Source organism: Lutjanus erythropterus, chromosome 11, assembly GCF_056507025.1.
Source record: "Lutjanus erythropterus isolate fLutEry1 chromosome 11, fLutEry1.hap2, whole genome shotgun sequence".
In the NCBI taxonomy this organism is placed as follows: Eukaryota; Metazoa; Chordata; class Actinopteri; order Lutjaniformes; family Lutjanidae; genus Lutjanus; species Lutjanus erythropterus.
This window is the reverse complement of record NC_139327.1, coordinates 11,701,344-11,727,204: the sequence shown is the minus strand read 5'-3', so window position 1 is coordinate 11,727,204 and position 25,861 is coordinate 11,701,344. Positions and strand designations below refer to the sequence as shown.

General features: G+C 40.0%; 1 protein-coding gene across 4 annotated transcripts in view; it reads left to right on the top strand.

Moving 5' to 3' along the window:
* The window catches only part of abr (ABR activator of RhoGEF and GTPase), a 186,086-nt gene that overhangs the window by 113,700 nt on the left and 46,525 nt on the right, over nt 1-25,861 (top strand). For all 4 annotated transcript variants that reach the window (XM_084730804.1, XM_084730805.1, XM_084730808.1 and 1 more), the window contains exons 11-16: nt 3,208-3,327; nt 3,638-3,713; nt 3,852-3,956; nt 9,208-9,282; nt 18,714-18,811; nt 18,911-19,042. In XM_084730804.1, the coding sequence (XP_084586930.1) occupies nt 3,208-3,327; nt 3,638-3,713; nt 3,852-3,956; nt 9,208-9,282; nt 18,714-18,811; nt 18,911-19,042 (606 nt within the window). The remainder of the gene's footprint in view (nt 1-3,207; nt 3,328-3,637; nt 3,714-3,851; nt 3,957-9,207; nt 9,283-18,713; nt 18,812-18,910; nt 19,043-25,861) is intronic.

Below are 25,861 nucleotides of genomic sequence, written 5' to 3'. Positions count from 1 at the left end.
GTCTGTAACATTCAAGCTGTTACCAAAGGAGTTTCCACAATGCTGATTAAGCCTTTCACCACCTGGTAAATCTGTCTGTATTCTGCATTATACCAGAGTTTTCAAATCTGGTGTTTGTGAGGACATTCCCCTGCCGGCGCACCAGTTGTGATGTGTTTTATGTCAGTCATCAATAATTGGTTTGCCAGAGCTGAACCGCGCTGACGGAGTAGGCTACAGCAACACATGGTGGAGCCTGTGGTGGAAAACCTAAGAAGAAGTTTCTGATTCTCCACATAAAAAAGAAACTCGGCTTCAGGTGAAGGATTACGGTAAAAAAAAAAAAAAAATGAAAGAAAGCGATCGGTAATGAGGACCATGATTCCTGGCATTTTGACACGTCAACCGTGTTTGTGCAGTTTCCTTCTAGAATCAAAGACTGACACAATGGTCACGAAGATGACAGAGGAAGAAGAGGAATTTTGTAGCTATTATTGTAAGATGTGTTGATACATGTATAGAAACATATGAATCATTTGGTTCCAAGGTACTGCTAATAAGGGCAAGTTAGTTGTTTTAAAATTAGTCCTAGGAAGTTTTCCTCCCTCAGCTGGGTCTTCCAGGGTTCCTTACAATTAATCATTAGCTTTGTCCTTATTGTTATAAGAAACACAAACACATACAAACGACTCAGGAAGGAAGTTTGGACTGGCGTGCCCAGTGAAACTTTGATACGCGGAGGCGAACTTTCATGGAAGACTCCAGACTCTGTGTCAGTGATTCCTTACAGGAACCACAGTACCTTCCTTTTAACTCGGCCACCTGCACATTTGTTTGTTTTGGGCAGGGTCAAAGTACGGTTTAATGTGCCGTGTAGAGAAAAACTGCAATTGTTAGTGCATAGAAACATGAGAAAGTGAAATCCAAACACGTTATATACGTACTCAAAACAATCTTCTCCCTTCTGCCATGGCATCAGCCATTCTTGTCTACTATCAGAGTTGAAACAGTTGGTTAGTGCCAGAGGTTGCAAAAAAAGAGATGCTGTAAGCCTGCAACACTTACAAGTATGAACAGCAACACACCCCCGCACCCCTGGCTGAGACACACTGGAGGCTTCAGGAGCAGAGAGTTCCTGTTATTTCCCTTTCACAGTGTTGAAGTCGCCCACCCGGGGCACAGCAAGTGACCACGGCTGGTATTTCAAGTCAGAGGAGGCCAGAACAGCGAGAGATTCGGCTGATTGTATCCAGGCTCTGACTCACAGCTTCCTGGTGAAGTAAGGGAGGGTGTGTGTATTTGTTTTTCTTCAATACTGACAAGAAGCTGAGATCCTTGAATTATATATCAAGCCTCTCAGTGCTCACTTTCAGGGGCTTATCCATGGTCTCTGCTGGAAAATAGAGAAATGGAAAGAGAAATAGATTTCATAAAGCCTTCGCCATGCTGATAAGAAATGACAACAGTAATGAAACAGTAGTTAAAAAACATTACAGCCAGAACAGCCACGCTTTAGATCAAGTCGTAGCACAACAGCTGCATTATGTGTACTTAATATTATTCAAGCCTTGGGCAATCATCAACACTGTGCTGCACTTTTCACAGACCTATTTAAAACATTTGATTCAGTCCATAATGATATTTTATTGGAAAGACTGCTTGATTAGAGCAGATGAACTGTCCGTTAAATATTTTCATGCCTGTATCTCAGGTAGAAGTTTTTAACATTAGTATAGGTGTACCACAAAGCTTCTTTCTCCCTTCTCTTTTATTCACATGCACATTTATATTAAAAATAACATCTTTGCCAAACCAAATCGTAATGTGACAGATAACAGTATTTTTTATGTCATGGCTTAGTGAAATGCTCGTTTCTGATTGGTCAGTTACAGCATTCAAAGGTTTATTATTATTGTCTACCATATTGTTACTGTGTATAACAGACCGCTGCCATGGAGGACAGACTGTGACTATGGGCACAGTTCTGATTATAGACTCTGACAAAGCAATAAAAACATTAATTCAATACAGTCCTTTTTAAATTGATACTTTGTGTCGAATCATTGATTTCTTTAAAAAAAGTAGCTGTGTAAATAGGTGGGATAATGTACAGTGAGCAGGTCATTATAGGAAAACCCCTTCAAGATGATTCAAGTCCTGTTAATTTGCTGTTTAGTTTGCAATAATGACCTGCACTGTACATTATCCCTTACATATGCCACTAGCTCATCTCTTAATCTGGCCACTGCAAATCTAGAAGATGCTTTTGACACATTGCAGATCTCTCTCATCAAACATAGGCTTGTTTTAGATCCTGGCAAAAATAAGTGTATGCTCTTCTCTAGGTCACCTAAAAGTATCTAGCCTGCTGCCTATATCTAAAGCCTTCAAGATTTTGAAAGTGAAACTGTTGAATGTTAGAGCTGGATAACAGACTCACTTTTAAGGCCCATATGAAACACCTATCAAGCAAACTAAAGGGTAAAATTTGGATTTCATAGAGAAACAAACCACATTTCTCTTCTTCTAGTCCAAAGACGATCTACAACTGTCTCTGCTTGATTATAGTTATATTGTAAGTATGGATGCTTCTCCCTCCACCTCAAAGCCTCTTAACTCTGTATATCAGTGTGCTGCGCTTCATCGCAGGTGATGCATTTCTTACTCAATATTGAATCTTATACGAGACGGTGGGATAGTCTCCTTAACCAGCAGTAGGGAGCAGCATTGTATGTTGTTTATTTATAAGGCTCTGCTACAAAAACTACTGAGTTACCTCTGCTCATGTTGCTAATGTCAGGTCACATGACATGTTAACATTAGCTGTATCTCTCTTTCACAATGATCTTTCCAAAAGGGGGTTCAAACACTATGCTTCTTACAAACGGAATAAGCTAAAAATATGAAGTTACATTCTCTTATTTCATTTGAACATGGAAAAAGTTGTATTTGTGTATTATCTGTGAATCTGTCTGTGCTTAAACTGCAGATGTTTAGTTTCTTTGTACATGGGTCTTTCTCGAAAAAGAGATCCCAAACTCAATGAGACTACCTCTTTAAAATTGAAAAAAAACCAGCATTTTACTTGAAAAATGTTTGTCTGTCACCCTGTTGATTAATTTGGCATTAAGAAATTCTCTTCATCTGTCTTCTTGTTTGTGTGTGTGTGTGTGTGTGTGTGTGTGTGTGTGTGTGTGTGTGTGTGTGTGTGTGCATGTGTGCGTGTAGAAAGCACCGAAGGGTCAGAGTCGCGTGGAGCGTCTGAGGAAGAAGATGAACGAACAGGAGTCATGGCTGCTCCTGCACTCGCCCACCATCCCCTTCCGCATCCACAACAAACATGGAAAGGTGACCTGCCCGTCCCCTCCTGTCACTCTGCAATCATGTAGCTGCAATGCTCTCATCTCACCACTAGATGGAGACTTTTTGCTTTCTAAATAGTATTTTGTGATGGATTAGATTTTAAGTTTAGAGTAAATCTTTGTATCTTTTGACAGCATGAGATAATTTCACATCACAGGTTTTTAGGTACATTTCCACTTTCTACTTCATATATAAAATCCACACTGCTTGTGTTTTCCTTAAGCTCTTTCAATAATATTGTAGAGGTGATGTCCTTGATGTTTTTAACAGTGTTTTTTTTTCTGTGTGTGTCCAGAGCTACCTGTTCCTCCTCTCCTCTGATTACGAGAGGTCAGAATGGAGGGAAAGCATCCAGAAGCTCCAGAAGAAAGGTAACACCCGCCTTGAATACAATGGTTCTATTCACCGTTTCTTGTGCTCCTCATCTTGAAGTGGTTCAAAACCACTTATTTACACAGTGCACCGCAGACAAGTGAAAGTTTGTGCCTGTGTGTTTGTGTGTTTTTCAGATCTACAGGCGTGTGTTTTAAGTTCTGTGGAGCTCCAAGTCCTGACCAGCTCCTGTTTCAAACTCCGAACCGTCCACAACATTCCTGTGACCAGTAACAAAGATGGTAAGAAACGCTCAGATACAGTATCTTCTTTATTCTTGTCTTCTTATGTTTGGATGCATTGTGTCTCTCTTGATCTCTCCTTTTTTTTTCCACAGTCACAAACACAAATTTCTCTTTCCCCTCCTCTCTGCTTTGAGTTTAAATTCAGACACAAAAGCGCCTGTTACACTCTCAGCACAAGAAAAGCCACATAATGAGAGAGGGGGCCTTGCAGGAGAGAATCTAGGTTACAATATGTTTCTCATCTAGCTTGTAGCAGTCAATGCCATGCAGTGTGCCGGCGGTGGCCTGTGCTGAGCTCCCTGCTCCTATATGTTTGTTTTTGCTCCAGATCTCCATGCTGCACCGCTTTCAGAGGCTGGTGGTGACATTAAAGCCATCTGGCCGACCTACTCTGATCTCCCCCCCTCAAATGGCACGAGGGTCTCTGCATTCACATGCACACACAACACACATGCACAACCACAGAGCTGACAGAGAGGGTTCAAGATGCCGAAAGGCACACTGCCTTAATCTTTCTGGCATCCTACAGAAAAAAGATCCATGTTCTTCTACAATGGTGTCTTTGTGCAACTCATCTATTATTTTGACATCCAATACCTTTAAAGTGGTGATGCTAGAAATTCTTGCTTTTTATTATAATTTTGCATTCTGATGAACATCAAGCAAAATAAGAAGTCACTGCTGGAGTGCACTCTGCTCTGAACCTTGTCATATGTCAGTTGCCAGCTGTGAAGAATAGTACTGTGGCTTTTTTATGGCATGTACAGTAAATGCCTTTTTTTCTTTTGTGCCGATGCAGGGCCTGTTGGTGGAAATGGAATATAATAATCCTAAGTATGTTTTGATTAGTGTAGAATCACCTGGAAATAAGGATTGTGGAGGTTTGGTTACCTTAGAACGAGTTCTTTCTATCTACGGAGGGTGCAGGCCTCCAGCTGTGTTGAACTGCCATGTTTCTACAGTAGCCCAGAACAGACAAACCAAACACTGGCTGTAGAGGGGACCTTAATGCAGCTACCATAGGTTCTCCTAAACACTTGAAAGGGTAGGGTAGGGCAAGGGGTATTTAGTTGGATGAAATATGCAACCTCACTGCTAGATGCAACTAAGACCCCTATTATAGTCCTGAATGTTCAAGGACAGTTACAGACCCTACAGACACCTTGTAGTTCTGTTTATACTTATTTCTGGAGTCTGTTTGGAGGAGATTCTCCACACAGTTGCCGGGGTCTGCAGATGAGACTGATGAGCAGATGCACCAATGTCCACACAGTGCCTTGCTGTTCACCCAGTTATGACGAAATTTACATCACATGGACCACAGCGGACCCTTGCATACTTGTGGATGCAGAAAGCATTAATCAGCTGTTACTATACAATTTGAAACAAGCTCCAAGCATTACACACGTCACTTCCTCTTACCGGACAGCTAGTTTTCATGTCAGTTTACAATTATTTGCACGTGTATGTTTCAGATTAGAAGTTCAATGGTCCAGTGTGTAAGATTTATGGGGTTTAATTGGCAGAATATGGCAGAAACGTTATGTAATATTCATAAGTATGTATTCATTAGTGTATAAATCACCTGAAAACAAGAATTGTGTTTTTCTTACCTTAGAAGAAGCCCTTTATATCTACAGAGGGTGCAGGTCTTCTTCCGTGGAGTCGACTGTGTTGAACCACAATGTTTTTACAATAGTCCAGAATGGACAAAGCAAACACTGGCTCTAGATACAGCCTTTAACAATTCTCATGAGTTCTGTGGCCATAGCAGGTTCTCCTACACCCCCTGTTCCCTCAGTAGGGTAAGTGAAGGGACACAGGGATACGCAGAAAATAGGCGCAGTCTGTGGATGAAAAATAATTTAAGACTCAGACTCTCTCAAATTCACAATTATGTAGGCAGAGTGAATGAGGCTTTATTAAGGCCGCGCTCAATCAACCAATCATTCGCTCAGCTGATCTCTATCAGCTGTGACTGACTACACACATCAAGGAAGAAATCTACACACTAAGCAATCAGAAGGCAAATAATAAATACACAGACTATTACAAATGTTTCTACAAAAAACGAATTGCTTGATCTATTATACATTAGAGGATTAGCTATTAGAAAAACATTTATCTTTAAGATGTAATTGGACGATTCACCTCTACAAAAAGAAAGAAATGTGCTGTAGAACATGAAATAACACCTTTTGTTTTAACAGTTTGCCCTCTTCGTGAATGTTGAAATGCTCAACATGCATGAATTTATAGTTCCCATCCTGTATGGCAGATAAAAGAGTCTTTGAGGAGGCATTTGGAGGAGCAAGGTCAGATTTAAGCAACAAATCCCTGATATTGATATTTCACTTGAAAGGCATGATAGGAACTTATTCTGCTGCACTTTTTAGGGTGTTATCCAGAACATGTCGGTGTCTCTTGAAAATTGTTGTTATCTGTTCAGAGCATTTTCAGTCTTAAGCTGTGAAAACCACAGATGCTTCTGTAAGTTTAAAAATGTCTTCACACTGCTGCTCTTTATTCAAGAAGTGTGGTTAACATCTTTGGCGGACTCCGGGAGGTTTTTATTTCCTTGTTATTTCCTCACCTTTCTGCTATGTAAAAAGTTGGTCACTTTGCTTTGGTTTGTTGATATTGTCCTTTTTTTCCCTGGGAGGTGATATCCCTGTGTGTTAAAACAGAGCTCACACTCCACGTCATTAACACACACACCAACGCACACACACGTCGGTGACATGTGATGCAGGAAGCAGGGGTTTAAATGGAGACCAGCTGGTGAAGGAATGTTTCTCATCATAAATAAGAGCATGGATGACATTGCTGAGACCCTTAAATACTCACACTTCCATTTGAATCCTTTTGATCAGATATTGGTATCAATTACCACATATTAGTTAATGGATTTCCACAGTTTATTGTCGAAATTAGATTATAATTGAAAGAAACAGACCTCAATTTTGCTCTAAAAGCAGCACACAGGCCACCTTGAAGCTGAACCTTTGAACCCTCTCCCTGTGTCGCTTATATACAACACACACTCACGTTTAACCTCTCAGCTGCCTACAGTGGAGCTCCAAACGCCCCCACAGCCCTCCATTGGAGTTTATTTACCAGGAAACAGCCTGGCTTCACAGGCCTCAACCAAAGCAAGAGTGTATCCCCCTTCAAGTGTCTGTCGGCGGGACAGGGGGTATATCAGGCCACCCAACAAACCTCCACCCACAGACCTCCACTCAGCCGCCAGTTCTGTTGTTATGGCAGAAGACTGTGCTTGTTGATGTGAGGTCTGATACTGATCTGACTAAAGGTTGTAACAACAGTTAATCTTCACTTTGGAACTCAAATAAGTTCTTTTCCTCAGATATTTTCTGCTACGTGGTACTGTAGTCTTGGCTCATATCATCTGAAGTTTATTGTGTCTCTTCTCAGAAATAAATTGGTATCTGGGTGTTAGAATGGGTGGGTTAATAATGAAGTTTATCCACAGTTTGGACCACCCAGTGTATGAGGGAGGAGCACACATGCCTGAAAAATTTTATGTTGATTAGCTGTTTTAAAGACGTCTAAATGGTTGATGAATTTAAAAGTGAAAGTTAAGGTGGTGTCTAGCTAATGGGCTGCATGCAAGAATATGTTCATATTTTCATCCTAAATCTCTCCTAAGCTGTGTTTCCATCCAAAGTACCCAGAAATGTTAGTCCCAGCAACTCCTTTTCAAGGAGCTAAAAGGTTCCTTCAGTCCTTCAGTTGTTGTCTTTTTCCACTGTGGTGTAAAGACCCGCAAAGATTAGCCAATTTAATCTGCTGACATATAAAAAGCCTGCAGCTGTTTTTACAAGTCATTTTTGGGTGTGAGTACAGAACAACATGGGCCTGGACTTCATCATTGGTTCATCTGTCATATGCATTCCTTTGTAACACCATGTTGATTTGTCAAAGCACAATGAACAAAAAAATGTTTTTCATCTGCAAATTTCAAAATGGTGACTGAAATAAAATGCTGTGAGTACGGAACAGAGATGGGCAGCACTGCAAGCCCGTCCCCAAAGTTTCTGCACTTTTTGAAAGTGCTACCCACTTGGCAGGAACTTTTTTGGGGACAGAATAATGTCCACCAAACCTAATTTAGATCCTTAGTTCTTAGTCCCTGGGGAAAGTTCAAGTTGGATTCACACAAGTGTCTTATCTGCACAAACTTGCCTGTTCTGGCCTGATGAATGAGATGTGTGAGATTAAGGCCATGTAGCCATATAAGGCTGCCTGTTCTGCTCCATTTGTGGCCAGTTTTCATTCACAAAAATGTTACCGAAACGAAAACGACTTGCAGTCTTCAGAGCTTCGGCTCCTGCTTTCTGAAATCAGCAGACAAAAATCAGGGTCGGCAGTGTCATCAGAGGACCCAAAACAATTAGAAAAGAATGAACAAATATTAATTTAATAGTACAGCTGCCGGTGACATGTCTGAGTGACACTGTCACAGAAACAAAGAGGAAATGTTTGATATGAAGATGATAGACACAAAAAAAAAGGTTTCTAAAGCAAAACGGTCCTTGGCTAATGTGAGAACCTTCAAGAGGGTGTGAAAGTCATGGAGACATCAGACAAGAAAATATTATAGCCTATGATTGGAGATGTTACGCTGTCGGTTGCAATACAGGATGCAGGATACAGCGACCTGCATAAACAGCCTGAGGCAGTGGTTGGAATGAGACATTTTTCCAAAAGCAACGGAAATGTAGAAATTACTGTGCTGAAATATTCCAATAAAAATCCTAAAGTGATGACGGGATATTAAGTCAAACAAGTATTTCTTGAAACATGGAGAGAGTCAGATTACCAGTTAATAACTCATATGTGCAGCTTAAGAAATCTGATTGTGCACGAGGTCTAAGGTCTTGAAGTGATTAAATAAACATGTTAAGAATTTCCGAAGTGTGCGCATTTTAAGGGTGTATGAGATCTGCAGCAGAAATGTGACAGAAGTCACATAAACAGATACAGTAGTGCTCAGTAGGTGATTTCTTTCTGTTTCTGTCAGTGAATCAGTCCTCTATATGCACCATGTTGATGTGGAGGCACAGACAAGAAGCAGGAGTGTCTTACAAGTCATAATTTTCAATGTCTGTTTATCTTTGTATTGTTTTATGTACACAAACCTCCACTCTGAATGACTTTTAAACACAGTACGTCACCATATTTACACTTGGAACTGGACTAATTGCTGTGTGTGCTTGTTTTCCAGATGAGGAGACTCCTGGCCTGTACGGCTTTCTGCATGTGATCGTCCACTCTGCCAAAGGATTCAAGGAGTCAGCCAGTAAGTCGGCCAGAAACAGCAGTTTTTTATTTTTGTGCACACGCTCTGGCTCAGCATCCTCTCACACATAGCTGCTGTGCATAGCCTGCCAGCAAAACACATGATCCAGTCCATCGCCATGGTCTGCACGTGCAGTTAGTTTCCATTGCACAGAGAAGACCAGATGGATGGATGGAGGATAGAGGACAGGAGAAAGAGAACGAGAGAGTCTCAGAGGAGAAGTGGAAGCCACAGTGGAATTTTTGTGGTTGTTTTTATTTAGCAGACATCAAAAATTACACAGAAACAGTCAAGGCACATAAAAATGAGAGAGAAAGAACGTTTTAGATTGTGCACAGCAGATGAGGACATTTTTGAAAGTGAACTGGTAGCAAGCATAATACCAGTTGTCTCTCATATTTCCTACCGTACACAAATATCCCTTTGTATAACAATGTGTGCAGATACAGCTCTGTGTGTGTGTGTGTGTGTGATGTTGGCAGGACCGTGTCTGTAGTGGACAGCTGGTGCCTCGGTACACTTTGTGCCCTGTTGCACAATCACCAGTTCAAATATCAAATATCTGGAGACGAGACAGAGATGAAGAAATGTGATTTCCTCAGTTACCATGACAGCCCTTAGAACGTGAAAGCTGGCCGGCCAGAATTTCCCGGGTAATGGATTGGAAAGCTCTCTCCTCTGAAAGCCTGTTTGATCCTCAGTGGAGTGCAGAGAGCTGAGGGGTTTAAAAAAGTGGAGAGAGAGAGGCTGTGTGTTTGTGTGTGTGTTTGTGTGTGGAGGGGGAAGTTGGGTAGTTTCCCTGCTACAGTTTGATGTAAGTGTGTCCAGTGAAGCGTACAGAGTCAGGGTGGGGCATGCAAGCCATGGAGGTAGTGCGGGTTAGATGATGTGTTGTTGTGAAGGGTCACTCTGGTGGTGATGATGATGATGATGATAATGGCCCTTACAGAAGCATTTATCCATCAAATGAATTAATGTTACATACTCTGTTTAATGGACAAAGAAGCTTTGTAGCTGCTGTAATAATTTGATCAAATTAAATAAAATGTCATTCTAAATGGGGCTCAGAAACAAAATGTAATTATTAGGCTTGTTGTGGAGAGTGGATGCACACACTGCAAATGTTGTTTACCCAGCTCTGAAAATCATCCCTTGGGGTGTTTGTGCAGAGTTTACACTAGTTAAAAGCTTTTCTCACACTTTTTCCCTCTTGAAGTTCTGGGATAGCTCACTCTCCCCATTTGGGCCAGGTAAAGAAAACAAACACTCTTCTTCTCTGCATCCAGCAAAAGATGTGACTGATGTGTGCTTCTTGGCACAGAAAGACAAGACAGAGGCAGGCAGAGCAAAGACCATAAGTTTGATTATCATCCCATACACTGTCTCATAAAAAAAAGATGAGAAAACTTATATTTTCAAAGATAACTGGCTTCACTAAATTTTGGAGTTTTTAATCACACTCAGACTCTTAAGTTTTGATACAAACGAAACAAATTCCTGCTGACCTTTTAATCTTTTGTTGAAAATAATACCTCTTCTTCTTTAGATAAACTTGAATCTATGCTACCCCCAAAGTTGTATTTCACAAAAGAAATTCACAAAATTGTTCACAGTGAGCTGTTAACCTTTTTTTTTTTTAGCATTATTTGATCCTTAAATATTAAATGGTTGCAATTGAAAATATTAAGTTATTAACCATTATTCACTGTCACTTCAATGAGTTTACTTAACAATGGGGGACTTTATGAAACTCGAACATTCAAATTTATTTAAAGAAGAGAAGTAAATTATCTCCACATGGTCTTAGTCAAACTTTTTCAAAAGTCAAGGATTTGAGTCAAAAATCTATTGAAATTACCGTTTTCCTTTTTACGGTGTAATGTGTGCAATTAAAGCTTTAGGCTCAATTCCATAAATCCAAAAAGTGAGAACAATAGACCATACTAGATAGAGGTCCAGAATTTGCCAGAACTTTTATTTTAAAAAAGCTGTTAACATTACACATTACATAGACAAACCAATAATAGCATACTTGAAAACAGTAACAGAGGTTATGCAAAATAACATAATAAAAATGGATCAATGTGAAAAATAAAACAAGATAGAAAGAAATCATGATGAGTTGTGACATAACAAAGCTGTGAAAAAACAAAGTCACAAGTTAAGACAAGTTAAGTCCAGTCACAGTCAAGCAGGAGTTCAATCTGGGAAAGGGTGGAACTTTCTTGATCAGTTCAATCACTTTGGACCACTCACAATCCTTCTCATTATACAGGAAGGTTTATGGCAGCCTTCACCTTTACCAACCTGTCCAGAAAAGACATCAACCACTGATGACCGTCTAATAAATCTGCTCATTTCCAGTGCTACGCAGTAGCTCAGTGGTTCCCAAAGTGTGAACTGCAGCCCACCATCTGAAGATGGGCTGTGGCATTCTTAAGTTTGGGAATGGCTGCGATAGGTCTTTTGTAGACGTTTAGACTAAGAGCTTTGAGGTGTGTTGTTCAGTAAGCACAGTAAAGGATCCCTGGTGTCTGTACAGTTCAGGAAGACGCCGAGAGAAATCCCACAGTCAGTTAATTACTGGACATGATCATGATCATGCCGGACAACATCTGTATCTAAGGTCAACCCCACCATGTCCAAAGTAATGCTAATGTACGCTTAAGTTCAGTTTACACAACACAGCTCTATGTTCCCTCGTTTTTCTGTTCAGCTGTGTTCACAACTCTCTGTACTAAAGAGTCTCGTGCCAGCTGCGCCCACAGTGCACCACTGCTGCCACCAAACACCTGTGTCTTTAGGTCAGGAAAGTGGTGTGCGGGTGACTGTTTTATATATGTGTGTGTGTGTGTGTGTGTGTGTGGGTAGTTTAATGTTTATATGTGGGAGTATACTGGCTGCACCCAAGATTCTGAAATGAGAAACTTCACTAAACCTTGTATTCACCATGACAGCTGTTCTTCATCAGTCGAACTTTTAGTGTGAAGTAAAGAGTTTATTGATGCCATTTGGTCAAATTAATCCACCTGGTAACACATATTCACCATTAATCAGTTGCTTATTAGTCTGGCTGTACTCTACAGCTACTAGGCCATTAAGTAACTAACCTCCAAATTACTTCTTATTGACAATAAGTAAGAAAGTTGTTGTCCATGAATTATGATCATAATATGTTTTGCTCATTATGTTCCTTATAAGGTGGTAGTACCACAAGAATTCTGCATTGATAACACTTAGTAAATATAGTCTATAGTAATGTAACAAAACACAAAACCACAGGTACGATATGGCAATTTGACCAAAATTAAATATCTGGATGTTTTTGACAACTTACCTCAATACCTCATTATGTTGGTATTGCAACAATATTGTGGGTATTTTTGATAAATACTCATCAGTGATGGGGATATGATGACTAAGTGGATGATGGCAAATAAGAGGACAGTCTGGTCAGTTCAGAAAATGGCATCACTTTACTGTAATGCAGTCTTTAAAACCAGGAAAAGACAACACTCAAGACCATATCTTGCGTCATATCAAAATATCAGTATAATAGCGATAAATTGTCCAGCCCTAATAACAGGTGTCAGTTTCAGTGGTTTGATCATGTATAAAATGGTTATACACTTTTAGTCCTATCTTTTCTAATAAGAAGATAGTTAACAGATTATTCAGTTGCCTTATATTGCATTATTACTTAGACCTTGCATGTGGCTTAAACTAATGGTGGATTATTTTAATGTCAGTTTATGTTTTGACATATTACATACAACATATTTTAACAAATTTCATACAGTTTGTGTTGAAATACCTGACCTCTAATTGCACTTAAGGTTAAAGGTTATGCCATAGTTAGTCTCAGCAGTATGTTGTTTTTACCCCTTTCAGAAATAGTTGGATGTTCATTGTGTTTTTGTAAGATCCCTGGGGAGTCCTGATTACGAGACCTGTCCAGCGCTGCTCAGAATTTCTCATTTTTCTCATAACCGGATGTTTTGAAAACAACCCAGAGATCACAGAGTTGACGGGAGACATTGTGTTCGAAATGCTGTTTCTTCTGCCTCTATAATCCCTCCAATACCACAAATGACTGAAATTACACCATTTCCTCCAGATGTAGCTTAATGATGGGATCAAATTTGCCTTTTTTTTTGGTAGATGCTGTGCAGCGTTGTTGTGTAACTCAGCCTGTGTGTGTGTGTGTGTTAGAAGTTTGAAGTTGTGGTTTCAGTTGCATTGTTGATGTCTCCTTCACTGTCTCTGCTTAACTCATTTCTCATTGTGTTGACTTCCACTGTGAGCCATGTGTTCATTTTGAATCAGTGTTCTGTTCTTTTGCATAATAATGTGTGTGTGTGTGTGTGTGCGTGTGTGTGTGTGTGTGTACACTGTGTGCTTTCTCTTGATCCACATGGTAATTATTATCAGAATTGATATGTGTAATGACTGGAAATAACAGTCATTATTCAGTGGTTCAGATTGTTGAGTAGAAATTAATCATCAACAGCCTCTTTTTGTTCTTGTTTGGTTGAAAAATCACATAAACTATATGTACTGGAATATTTTATTGGAGCTGTGTTATTTGTGTCACAACAATCTTCCCCCAGTGGGAAAGGGCTTTAAATCCAGCCCAGGGCAAAGTAGTCAAACTGGGTCACAGAGGAGGGAGCTGGGAGTCAAGCATCTCCCAAAAACTCTTAGGGAAAAGAAGGAGTGGAAAATATGACCTAGTAGAGAGGTGCAAAACATATTCACTTTACTCTTGGTTTATTTCCGCGAGTGCCAACAAGTGACACTGTGCATTGTTCCACCTATATGTGTTCAACAGCTCCTGCAACTTGATGCATGGGGTGGACAATCTATCAACTGAGCTACCAGGCCACCATCTGACTGTTAATTAGGCCCAAATCCTTCCATACCAAGGCCCCACAAATAGCTTTAGCTTATGTCTTGAGCGCCCACTTTGTTAGGTGACTTTGACACTGACAATACTTTCGGAAATACTAATGTGCAACAGTAAATCCATATGTTATGTATGCTGCATCATGCCGGTTTTACCTGACCAGGAGTTCTTTGGATTTTTTGCAGCTGAGCTTTTGTCACCTGGGCTGTTGGTCTGCTCGCCAGGTCTTTCCCTTTTCAAACTCATGTCCATTTTGACCACTTGCCAGGTCTAAAAACGTGTCTATTTTTGTGAGTTAGCACAAGCTAGCTGCTGCCTAGCTAAACTGCAGCAGCAGAGCAGCTTTGTGGCATGTGCAGACCGGTCCAGGACAGCTTCTGACATGATGAATGATGTTTTGACGGGCAGACATTTAGAAAGATGTGAATGCTTAATAAGATTTTGACATGTTACATATATGATAATAATAATATTAGTGATGATGATAATTATGATGATATTTATGATGATATTATTAATAATCATCATCATAAAATGAAAATCCCTGAATCAGACTACTTAATCTATATTAAGACAGTTGTTCATGATAATTGATTTTTTTATCAATAATCTTAATCTGCAAAGTAAATTTATCAAATAAATGTTGCATATTAAGTAAAAAGTACAATATTTGCCTCCAGCATAAAGTAGCAGAAAAATGTTGTTCTAAATTTTGACAGTGAGATCTTTACTTTTAATGCAAATATATATTGTTTCCAAATATCTATTAATAGTGTCCTTGATTACTAATAGTCAGTATTCTTAATCATCAGCCCTGAAAAAAACTTATTGGTCCATCCCTACAGAAGAGCAGTTGCTACCAGACAAAAGAGTTATTTTTGTAACTCAAACCAACAGTCCTATGGTTGAACCAGAACCAGCGTTTTCATCACTCGCCACTGTGCCCATAAAAAGTAAAGGCAAAACAGTGCTGTAAGTGTTCACATGTTCTCATGATTTCTGCGTGTAATCGAATCCAGCCATGGCTGCATGCATTCCCATTCATTGCTCGCTGTGCTTTTATTAGCTTTCTCCTTCTGGGTTCTATGAAAACAATTCGATTATGCCTGTTCCCTCCTCATTTTGTTCTCTTAGAGGAATATTTTTTTTCCTGAAGCCAGCATTATGAGCTAAAGATACAGACAGTTAGCCGCTTTGGTGGCTGTGACTCGTAGCTGTATAGACACTGATTACTTTAACTGATTATCGCTCGTCTCCTAATTCTGTGAACCCACAGTTTGACCCAGCATTCAACACAGCCTCGGGCAAAGATTAGCCTCCTGTAAAAGAACACACACACACCACAAGGGCTGCAGGCCTCGGTTGATTGAGATGGAAAAGGATGGTATCCATTAACCCCTGCATTTAGGGGTCAGAGACCCCATGCTGACCAATTTATCCCTCTCATACTTAGAGCCTGATGGTGACCTGCCAGGAAAATGAAAACTCATGGAGTTCCAGGCCTTTTTTAGGCTGTCCTAGTTCTCAAAGCCGTCCTGGATCTGCTGCGAGGACACAAAGAGACTTCTCTAAATATGCTCTCTCTGGCCCTGTTTGAATTTTAGGTCTGGGCACACAAACCCATTTCAGATAGAGAGGAAATCAACTCCCAGAGAAAACTGGGAGCTGCTCAGGAATATGAATACACTGTGTCCTCCTCTGCGGCCCAGTGAAAAAGAGAGGTTTGGTAACGCTTATAATAACCGTGATTAATAAATGGTAAATTATAGTTATTTTTAATAAGATTCAAACAATATTTATACATGCTTTATAAACCATTTATTAAACAACTGTAAAGTTTTATAAACATCAGTTGCAACTTTACAAGAACCATCCAAATAATGTTTATAGACAACATGTTCTCACTCCCAGCTTTTTAAATACAGCAGCTCGGTCAATGACTCTACACTGTAGGTACCCCTCTATTATCTGTTCAACACCGGTCAGGGCTCTGTGGTCATTTAGAAATAATAAAAATGCAATGTCTGTGTAGACTTTCAAAATAAAGGCACAAAAACATCTTGGGTAGGTTTAAGAAAATGTCAGGCCTTAGGTTAAAATAAATGTGTTACTTATTTAAATTTCAACTTTATGATAGCGTCCAAAAAATGTTTATAGTCTATTTATGAAGAAAATGTTACAAATATCTGGTCTGTCTCTATTTATAGCAGTTTCTTAAAGGTTTAGTATATAAATTGTATTAATTAGTGCAACAATAAACTTTTGGGTTACTAATTTAATCAGAATGTAATAACAGATCATGTGTCTTCATTTGGGGGTCCGATCTTCAACAAGGGGTCCACGACCCCTAAGGGGTCCTCAGAGTTACTGTAGGGGGTCTGCCAAATTATTGCATGATATATATTTTTTTTATTTCTAAATGTGTCTGAAAGTATACAGTGACATGACTTCAGCATATTGTTAGCAAAGATGAATTGGCCTTTTTCTAAACAAAGCCCAAAACATTTAATTTACATAACACTGACAAAAGCTAATCTGCTAAATCCCTGTGCCGCAACTATCCATAATGGCAAACTCGTTGGTTACATATTATTTAAAAATGTTGGCCAGTTAGCTGTATTGTTATCCCAAGTGTGGCCTACTGACACTCTGGAGAGCCACAAGAATCATTTCATAACTTCATAAGCAAGAGACTCAGACATAGGCCTACCCATAAACTACTCATAAACTATTGGCAGTAGTGTAGAGTTTGAAGCTAACACAGCTAATTGTAGATATGCTAGAGACCCCAGGGTTAGATTATAGCATTGCTAACAATTTGTGAACATAATTATTATTTCTTTGTTTGTTTGCAGTTAAATTAACAATACATTTACCATTTATTAATTATGTTCATTATGAAGTGTGACCAGAGGTTTAAACTCAACCACAGTTCAGTCTCAAAAAAGTTGAGTATAAGTGCAGTATAAATTAGCTGGTTCAGTTCTTCTACCTGAACAATGACGTCCTGTTTCATTACAGAAGCAGACTGTGACGTGACAGGTAGTTTGTATATTTTTGAGATGTCACATGTCAAACCACAATGCTGTTGTGCCCCTGTATGTAGCGGAAGTGTACCATAACTGGTTCTTTTCATAAATATCCCCCAGATGGTCACATTGAATTCCCCTCCACTGAACTTCCCTCGTACCACCGCCTCTAATCTCTTCCTCATTGAGAGTAATTATGCCCAAGCCTTTCAGGATGCTGAGAAAACAAACAAAGAAGGAATTAAACCAGATGGAATGCCATTCCAGTGTACTGTACAGTCCAGGGATGGTTATATGGCTACATATGTGAATGTTTGCTCCAGTCAGGTGGTCCAGGTGGTACACTTTGTATCTCTCCATAACATTAACCAAGCCACAGGTCAGGCTGTTGTTTTTGTTGATGCTGTTACTTGTGATGCTCTGCAAGTGTGTGTTTATGTATATGAGATTCAACCAGCTGGCCCCCCCGCCTTCGTCTTCGTCTTCACCCAATCTTGGTGACTCTCCCAGTGAAAGGTCGAGCAGTACATCCATCCATCATGCTGTCAGATGGAGGTTAACCCCAGGGACCAGGTCCAGGCTGCAAGGACGTACTATAGACACTTTACAGACAGGCGGTAGCGAGGTCTGCAGGAACCACCGCAGCAGCATTTAAAGAAACACATTAACAGACTTAATTGCTCCGTGTAAGAACTGAGTGTGAGCTCATCCCAGGGGAGCAGCGGCTGCGGTATGAGGATGTAAAGAGTGGAGGAGGAGGGGAGCTGGCTGGTCCTGATTGTGTACACAGGCAGGAGATTGATGTCTTGTCAGCTGACAAACCACAAAATATTGACAATGTAAAAGGCTATTTCACTTTGACTGAACATAACCTTTTCTTCTTTTAAATGTGCATTGATTACAAATCTGATACCAGAATTAGATACTCACAGACTGTCACCTTCTTTAAAAACTCAAACATTTCTACCTGAAAATTAGCTCAGATAAGTATGTTGGATAAAACAAGACATTTTAAGACCTCACCATGGGTTCTGGAAACCAGTGATGGGCTTTTTGAGCTATTTGCTGACATTTTATAGACCACACGATGAACTCATTAATCAAGAAACTAACTGGTAGATTATGTGTTAATGAGAACAATTGTTAGCTGCCGCCCTATGTGAGTATTATCCAGTATTAACATATAACTTCAGCATTATCGCCATACAGTTAAATTACGTCACTACCCACTAAAAGTCTGTTTTAATAGCTGTTATAATGATCTAATGCTGTGCCTTTACTACAATGATAAAAATGTGATTATCTGAGACATGCAATTTGACTCCAATGTAACACAATACATAGTATGTTTCCGAAACACAATTACTATGATATCTTTTGATTATACGTGTCATGTCATAATGACAAAGCAGTCAAGAAACCTCAATGTTTATTCAGCAGTCTGCAAGGCTCCAGTATTCTTGATGGATCTGCCAACCTTCTGTGTTCTCTCATAGATCTATACTGCACCCTTGAAGTGGACTCCTTTGGATACTTTGTCAGCAAGGCCAAGACCCGCGTCTTCAGAGACACCACGGAGCCACAGTGGAACGAAGTCAGTCACCAAAGACATCTCCTTCTCAGCTCCATTTTGTGTCGCTGTGCAAAACCAAAATGTTTGATTCTCCTTTGCTGCATCTGTGTCATTGAACAGGAGTTTGAGATCGAGTTGGAGGGCTCCCAGTACCTGCGGATCCTCTGCTACGAGAAGTGCTACGACAAGAGCATGCTCAACAAGGACGACAACGAGATCGTGGACAAGATCATGGGGAAAGGGCAAGTCCAGGTAAGAGGACAGTTGCTTACCATTGATAGTAGAATTAGTAGACAGAGCCACCGTGACGTCACCCATTGGTTTCTAGATACCTATTGCTAAGCCTCAAGTCTGGTATTATAGGGGTTGCCATCTTGTTTTTTGTGACCAGCTTTTCTCCATTTGATCAGCTTAATTGTGCAGTTCGGTCTGAGTTTCAGGAGGCTCCATTGGAAACCGGAGACTAGACTTGAAACTAGCTGTTGAGCCCATAAACCTGTGAGGAAACTCTTTACTGAGGTCATACATCAGGTGAGAAGTAGGGTTATTTTCTCATAAGACTCAAAAAAATCGGACTTCTCTTTGCAACCAAAGGGGTCGCCCCCTGCAGGCCATTAGAAAGAAAGCAAGTTTATGTCACTTGTGCTTCACTTTTCACCCCTGGGAGCTCCGTCCACATCGTCTTCCTGCTGCTGACAGGCCATGACAGAAATCAAGCATATACAAAGAGAGACGTCTGTGTCCTCTTGGGGACATTTCCCAGCATGTGACTCAATTTAATTAGCTGTCTCGCCTTTACGCACAGCAGAGTGGTTTTGTCACGGAGGCCTCTAATGATGCTGGTTAGATTAATTGTCCGACAGTCTTTATTTAAGGGGGATTTCCCCTGTCATGTTGTGAGAAATGTTCCTATAAAAATCTCTTTCAGTCTTGTTAACTAGATCCTGCCTGCACTATGGAATCTGTGGTTTCTTGTTATCAAGGCAAAACACTGTGCTCCACTCTGCGTCGTTGTTTAGGTTTCGCTGAGCAGCCTCCAGAGGAGTCGTATTTCTAATTTTCCACAGCCTCTTAGGAAAATCTGTTTGGTCAAGTGAAGCTTGACTCCTGTCATTTTCTCCGCAATCCAGTCCAATTGCTGCCGTTGTAGTTTCCTCTGTAATCGATCGACTTAACCTTATGAATTTTGGGTCAGCTCTGAGGGTTTCAGTCGCTCTTATCATCAGGTAGTGCCCTCATGTTTTGCTCAAGTGATGCATGTGTCAGTGCCAGAGGTGAACTTATAGCAAGTTATTTCTGAACCTGCTTCTGATACTTTCTACTTCTCCAAACTTACAGAAGATATAAATCATTTCAGTCATTCCAGATTTGTTTGTTGCTGCTGCATGTCGAATAACATTTGTAGTCAATCGTAAAAGCAGTATCAGAGAGGAGTCACACTGGGAATACAAATCTCCCGTCTAACGTAGAGAGAAAGTGGGGCAGACATGAATCACTCACGTTAACGTTACATTTTAAAAGAGAGGATGCACCTCAAAAATATCTCATAAATCTTATGCTCTTCAGTGTTTGTTGTTTCTCCTCATAACCAAGTTCTTGTCATTTATCTTTCAAGCAGTCTTTGCATGGAAAAAAAACACCCAGAACGTATTTGTTGTAGCATTTCCTGTTTGTCAACATCACTTTTCATGGTTTTGTCATTCAGTTTGATGGTTTGTGTCCTTCAGTGTTAAGAGTGAGTGTGCAGCACACAGGCATGCTTCTTCAGCTGTATCAGATCTACATGCAGCTTAATGTGGCATTGGTTTTGCTTTTATTATGTCCTTGGATGTTTCTATGATAGGAATGCACTATGTGAATCTTTTTCTCACCCGATACGATAACCAATAATTTCTTGCTTCTCATGGCTGATACTGAAAAGAAAAGCAATTATTTCACATTTTTGTACTTAAAAAACCTTCTTATAACCTGTAGTTTATGCACAGCTGTCAGTAAAAAAGGCTAAGACTGAGCAGAAAAGGATGATTTAATATTCCACAGCTGTGTCTGAACCAAATCTGACATCATACACTAAAACAAAAACAAAGAACACTTCTAACTGATTTGTTCTAGAAAAGTGCATCACAAACATACTTTGGCTTTTATGGCACATTTTGCCCAGAAATTCAGAGTAAATAAAATATTTATTAGCTGTAATTTCAGAATAATAAATGCTAATATAAATTTTCCATTACTGGCCAGTAACATATCGGCCTGAGGCTTGGATATTTATTAGAGGTGTAACGGATCGTCACTGGTCCGTGCTCCATGTGGATCACATGTGATCCATGGACTCAATTCAAACTTCATAGGATAAAATCCAGTTTTACTGTCACTGCTACTTTTTAAAGTAATAATTCCCAAAATCTTGATGCAGAGTCGCAATGAACAGACCAGACAGATGTGGGGTGTATTTTACCCTGTGGCACCAGAGGAAGAGTGACTGATTTCAAAGTTGTATTTTTTATTATTATAGTACAGTTACCATTACATTATTATGGTATTGACTATATGGAGATAGAAGTCAATGTTTGATTCAGACTGTGGTGTAGAAGAAAATAATCAAACTTATTCCTAAGAGAGGATTAAAAACTACTCTGTCTTGTGTGTGTGGACTAATTGTTAAAGGTCCAGTGTGAAATATTTAGGGAGTTTTACTGGCAGAATATGACAGAAAATTTAACTTTCATAAGTATGTTTTCATTAGTGTATAACATCACTGGAAAACAGGAATCATTCAAGGTTGCCATCTTTTCACATAAGGTACAGACAGAGGTTCGTCAGTGGTTCAGCATTGTATCTTACATGACAGTTAAACCCAGCCTCTCTGTTATGGCTGCCAGTCAGAGAGACAAACACTGCTGCTGCTGCTGCTGGGAACGTCCACTTCTAGCCAACAACAGCCAAAAAAAAAAAGCAAATAAATACAGCACATGTTCACTGTGAGAAGGGGAAAATAGATGGGGGGGTAGAAATGGAGAGAGAGAGAATGGCATGTTCTATCCCAGACTCTGAGAGGGTGGGAAGGGTGTGTGAGTGTGTACAGTAGAGGGGCTTCGTGGGTGTGGACTTGGTACAGAAAGAGGTGGACAGTTCTGAAAGAGAAACTCTCTGCTGATTTTATCAACAGTGCAGAGCTGCAACAATTATCTGGTGAATTAATTAGTAGTTCAAAATGAAATTAATTGGCAATTATTTGGATAACTGAATCATCATTTTAGTTATTTTTAAAGTAAAAATGCCAAATGTTTGCTGGTTCCAGATTCTTAAATTTTGTACTTTTCTTTGTCAGATATGATAATAAACAGAATACCTTTGGGTTTTGTACTGTGGGCCATAAATTATAACGGATATGTTCCACTGTTTTCCGACATTTTATAAGGAAAACAGTTAATCGATACATCAAGAAAATAATCGACAGATGAATCAATAATGAAAGTAATCATTATTTGAAGGCCTTGCGTCAGTTGAAAATGATACAGTGTCAGCAGTTAAGGGAGCTTCTATACCAGGGCTGTGGTGGTTAAAATGAAAAAATACACTGATATTTTAATGTAGAACATCAACCGATGTACAGTTGGTTGGTTGATGTATATCTACATCATAGTCTAAGGTCATTGTTTCCTGCCCTAAACCATCTTAAGGCTTTGAATGCAAGCATATGTAATCTGTAAACCATAAAATGTCACCATCAAAGTTGAATGCTCACTGCCCCTGGTTGATGTTTTGGTGTGCTTTCACTGAAGCACAATGAAATCCTAAGTAAAGAGGATTTCATGTAACCGCACAGTGTTTATGTATGGTTTAGAGACATGGTGGGACCGATGTTTCGTCACATAACGCAGATACTTCATGTCATATGGATATTCCAGCCAAGCAACCTATTCATTTACATTTTTACAAAGAATTGGCCAGAGGGACATCGCAGTCCAGAGTGCATACCTACGGAGACTTTGACTTGGACCCGAGCTGTTTGCTTTCCTGGTCAAGCTGAGTTTAGAAGGAGCCTTCAATGTTTTGCTTTCCTCTCTGGAGACCCTCTGATTTATTTAACAAGCTTGTGGAATACTGACTGACCGTAAATGGGCATATTGGGCTGGAAGTTTTCTTTTTTTTTTTTTTTTTTTTTTTACCCACTGCTGTTACTTCACTTTGTTACCAATGAGAAAGTTGATCGCCTGTGTCATCAGAAGATGTTGAGATTGAGGCCAGAGATTTTTTATTTTGATAGTGATCAAGGAAACCTGAAGGATGTTTGGTGCCGTATTCTGTAAATGGTTTGCCTTCATGTGCAGGAGGTACATTGTTTGTGATGTCCACCAGTGAGCGCATGCACACACAGTGAAGGAAAAGCATAAGAGCAGTGAATGGTAGCACACTCATGTTAGCTTGATTGAGTTGCTTGTCCACAGGGGAAAATACCACCATTTATTTCCAGCCCTTCACCCGCCTGACGTCCCCTGAGCAGATAACCTCTGATCTCTGAGGTCACGTTGCTAATCCTCCATTAAATGGCAACAATGTCGGGGCTGGACTCTCCCTGTCTCTCAAACTGGCAACACAAATGGATTATTTAATGTCTCTGAGCAGGCGATTTGGAAAATTGATCAGTATCAGCTTCCAAAGTTGCCAGTTAAAGAAAAGCTCCCTCCAGTGTGTGATTTCTTTGGCTCATTGTCACTGATATCACCGATTGCTAAACAAACTTTTTGTACATATTTCATGACCCCAATTATAGCTGGAAACTTTTATTATTTTTGCTGTCAGATGTTAACAGTAGAGTAGTTTGTATGCGCTAATGAGGAGATCTTTTAATTACAAAGTCTTCAGGATCAGGCTTTGGGAATTTCTGATAACATTTAATTATGCCTCAGTGCCGATGACAGCTGTGTTCAGAGACATTATGTTTTCTGGTTTTACACATGTATGTCCCATTCTTGTGAACAAGATATCTTAAGAACGTCTTGAGGGAATTTCTTCGAACTTGGCGCAAATGTCCACTTTGACTCATGGATGAAGCAATTCGATTTTGGTGGTCAAAGGTCAAGGTGTTTTTGGCCATAACTCAAGAATTAATTCATTGATTATGACAAAATTTCACATGCATGTCTAATGGGATAAAATGATGAAGCGAAAAGGTCAAAGGCATTTACTGTGATGTCATTATGTTCTGCAAAACGCTTGTTTTGTTTTGACACTCTTCTGTCTTCATCTGCAAAAATAAGCAGCAGATTTCTCACTGGAAATTATTCACTAAAATCATATCTCATATTATCCACTACATATATGAGTCTAGACAGACATGAATTTTAACTACAACTTTACAGGTGGAGGCATATAACTGCAAGGCGGTAATTCTAGATGCCAGTGTGATGCTTCACAAATCTCTGCTTGCCAGGACTGTGTTTAGTCTTGCTATAAAGGGACACCAAGTCCAGGGCTGGTTACGAATGGAAAGTGCAAACAGTTTCCTGGTCTGCCTCATGCGCTGTTGAAGTTCTCCCAAATGACCCTCATGTGTCGGCTGTAGCTTGCAGTACTTGTCTTCAGAGGACCAGTTATGTAACTGTTTAGGTTAAAAGCCTCAGTGCTCTGTGTAGCAGGAACACATCATATCACCAAGCGTCAGCTATGCTTTCATCTGGTAACCCATCCCAGCCTCCCCTGGGCTCACCTCTTAGGACTTTTATTTCTCGTCTTATCATGGGAAGAATGTGTCGACTTTCATACACCCACCAGCACCTTCAGTCATTTAGTCTGCCGCAGTGTTTAGGACTGGTTCGAGAAAATGTGATAACTTGTTTCTCGAGGCTCTGGATTGACGTTTTCTTAGAGCAGAGGTTATCAGTGTGACAGCAAATTGACAGATGCATGTTGGTCTTCTAAAAACAACAGGATGTTAGTTGTTGTAATTTGGCTGTCTTATCATCACATTCAGGAGTTAGGAGCTGCAGCAGTGGCTGTGACACACGCCTCATTGAGACAATCAAGGTACTTTAAAACCCTTAATGCCTGATTGCTGCAGTTTGCATCAAAGTCTCCACCCCTTAATGGAGTCATAGCTCAGCCAAATCTGAACACACAGACTTGATACTCGTATTTTTAGATGCAGTGTGACTAGCTTCATCAACTGATATCCATCACGAAGAAACATCTATAAAGCCACTTAGAAATCATAGGAAAAAAAACATCTTATAACTCCATAATTTCCCCAAGATTCATCATTTTTATAAGTTTTTATCAGTATCAAAGTAACCCTGTGATAGTTACCCATGTACCTAAGGGTACACTGCAAACATGAACTTCTAATGGCTAATTCAGCATACTTTTATTTTGTATGGAACACATCCTTTAAGCAGACTCCAGAGAGTTGTATAAATAAAATTAATAGGTGTCTGAGGTGTCCAGAGCTGTCCGTGTGCACGTCTGTTTATATAAAGTCAAGGTGCCCCAAATTATGTGTTTAGCTTGTTGTTTGTTGAGGTAGCTGTTTAAAGAGGTGAACCTATTGGGTTTTCCTGTTTCTGCCAGTTAAAGTGAGGTCTTCCGTATGCTTTCTATCTCCCTACTACTTCCTGTCACCTAAGCCCTCTACATGTACAACCCTGTACCCTTAATGACCGCCACCCTTGTCCACACTTCTAAACAAGATAAAATTGCATGCCAACAATAAACATAAATGGCTGCTACAGAGATGTTGAAGGAGCACAGTTGTCTGAGGGTGTCCCACGGTGTCAAACTTTGGAAACCCTTGTCTCAGAGCATTCAGTGCACTGATATCCATGAGCTGAGAGTCAACACCACGTGGTACTGTACTGAATATCCCCACAGTATTGTGTATCTCATAGAGGAACTGTATGTTCTCTGCGGTGTTCTGACCTGTGCATAGTTCGTTGCTGCAGCCACATCTAATGATCTTATTATTTCTTATGAGTCATGCAACATCTCCAGGAAAGTCTCCAGCAAAGGGACACCTCCTCAACCTCTCTATCCCCTCTGTTTCTCCTTCCATCATCTGTTACGCATCCTTCT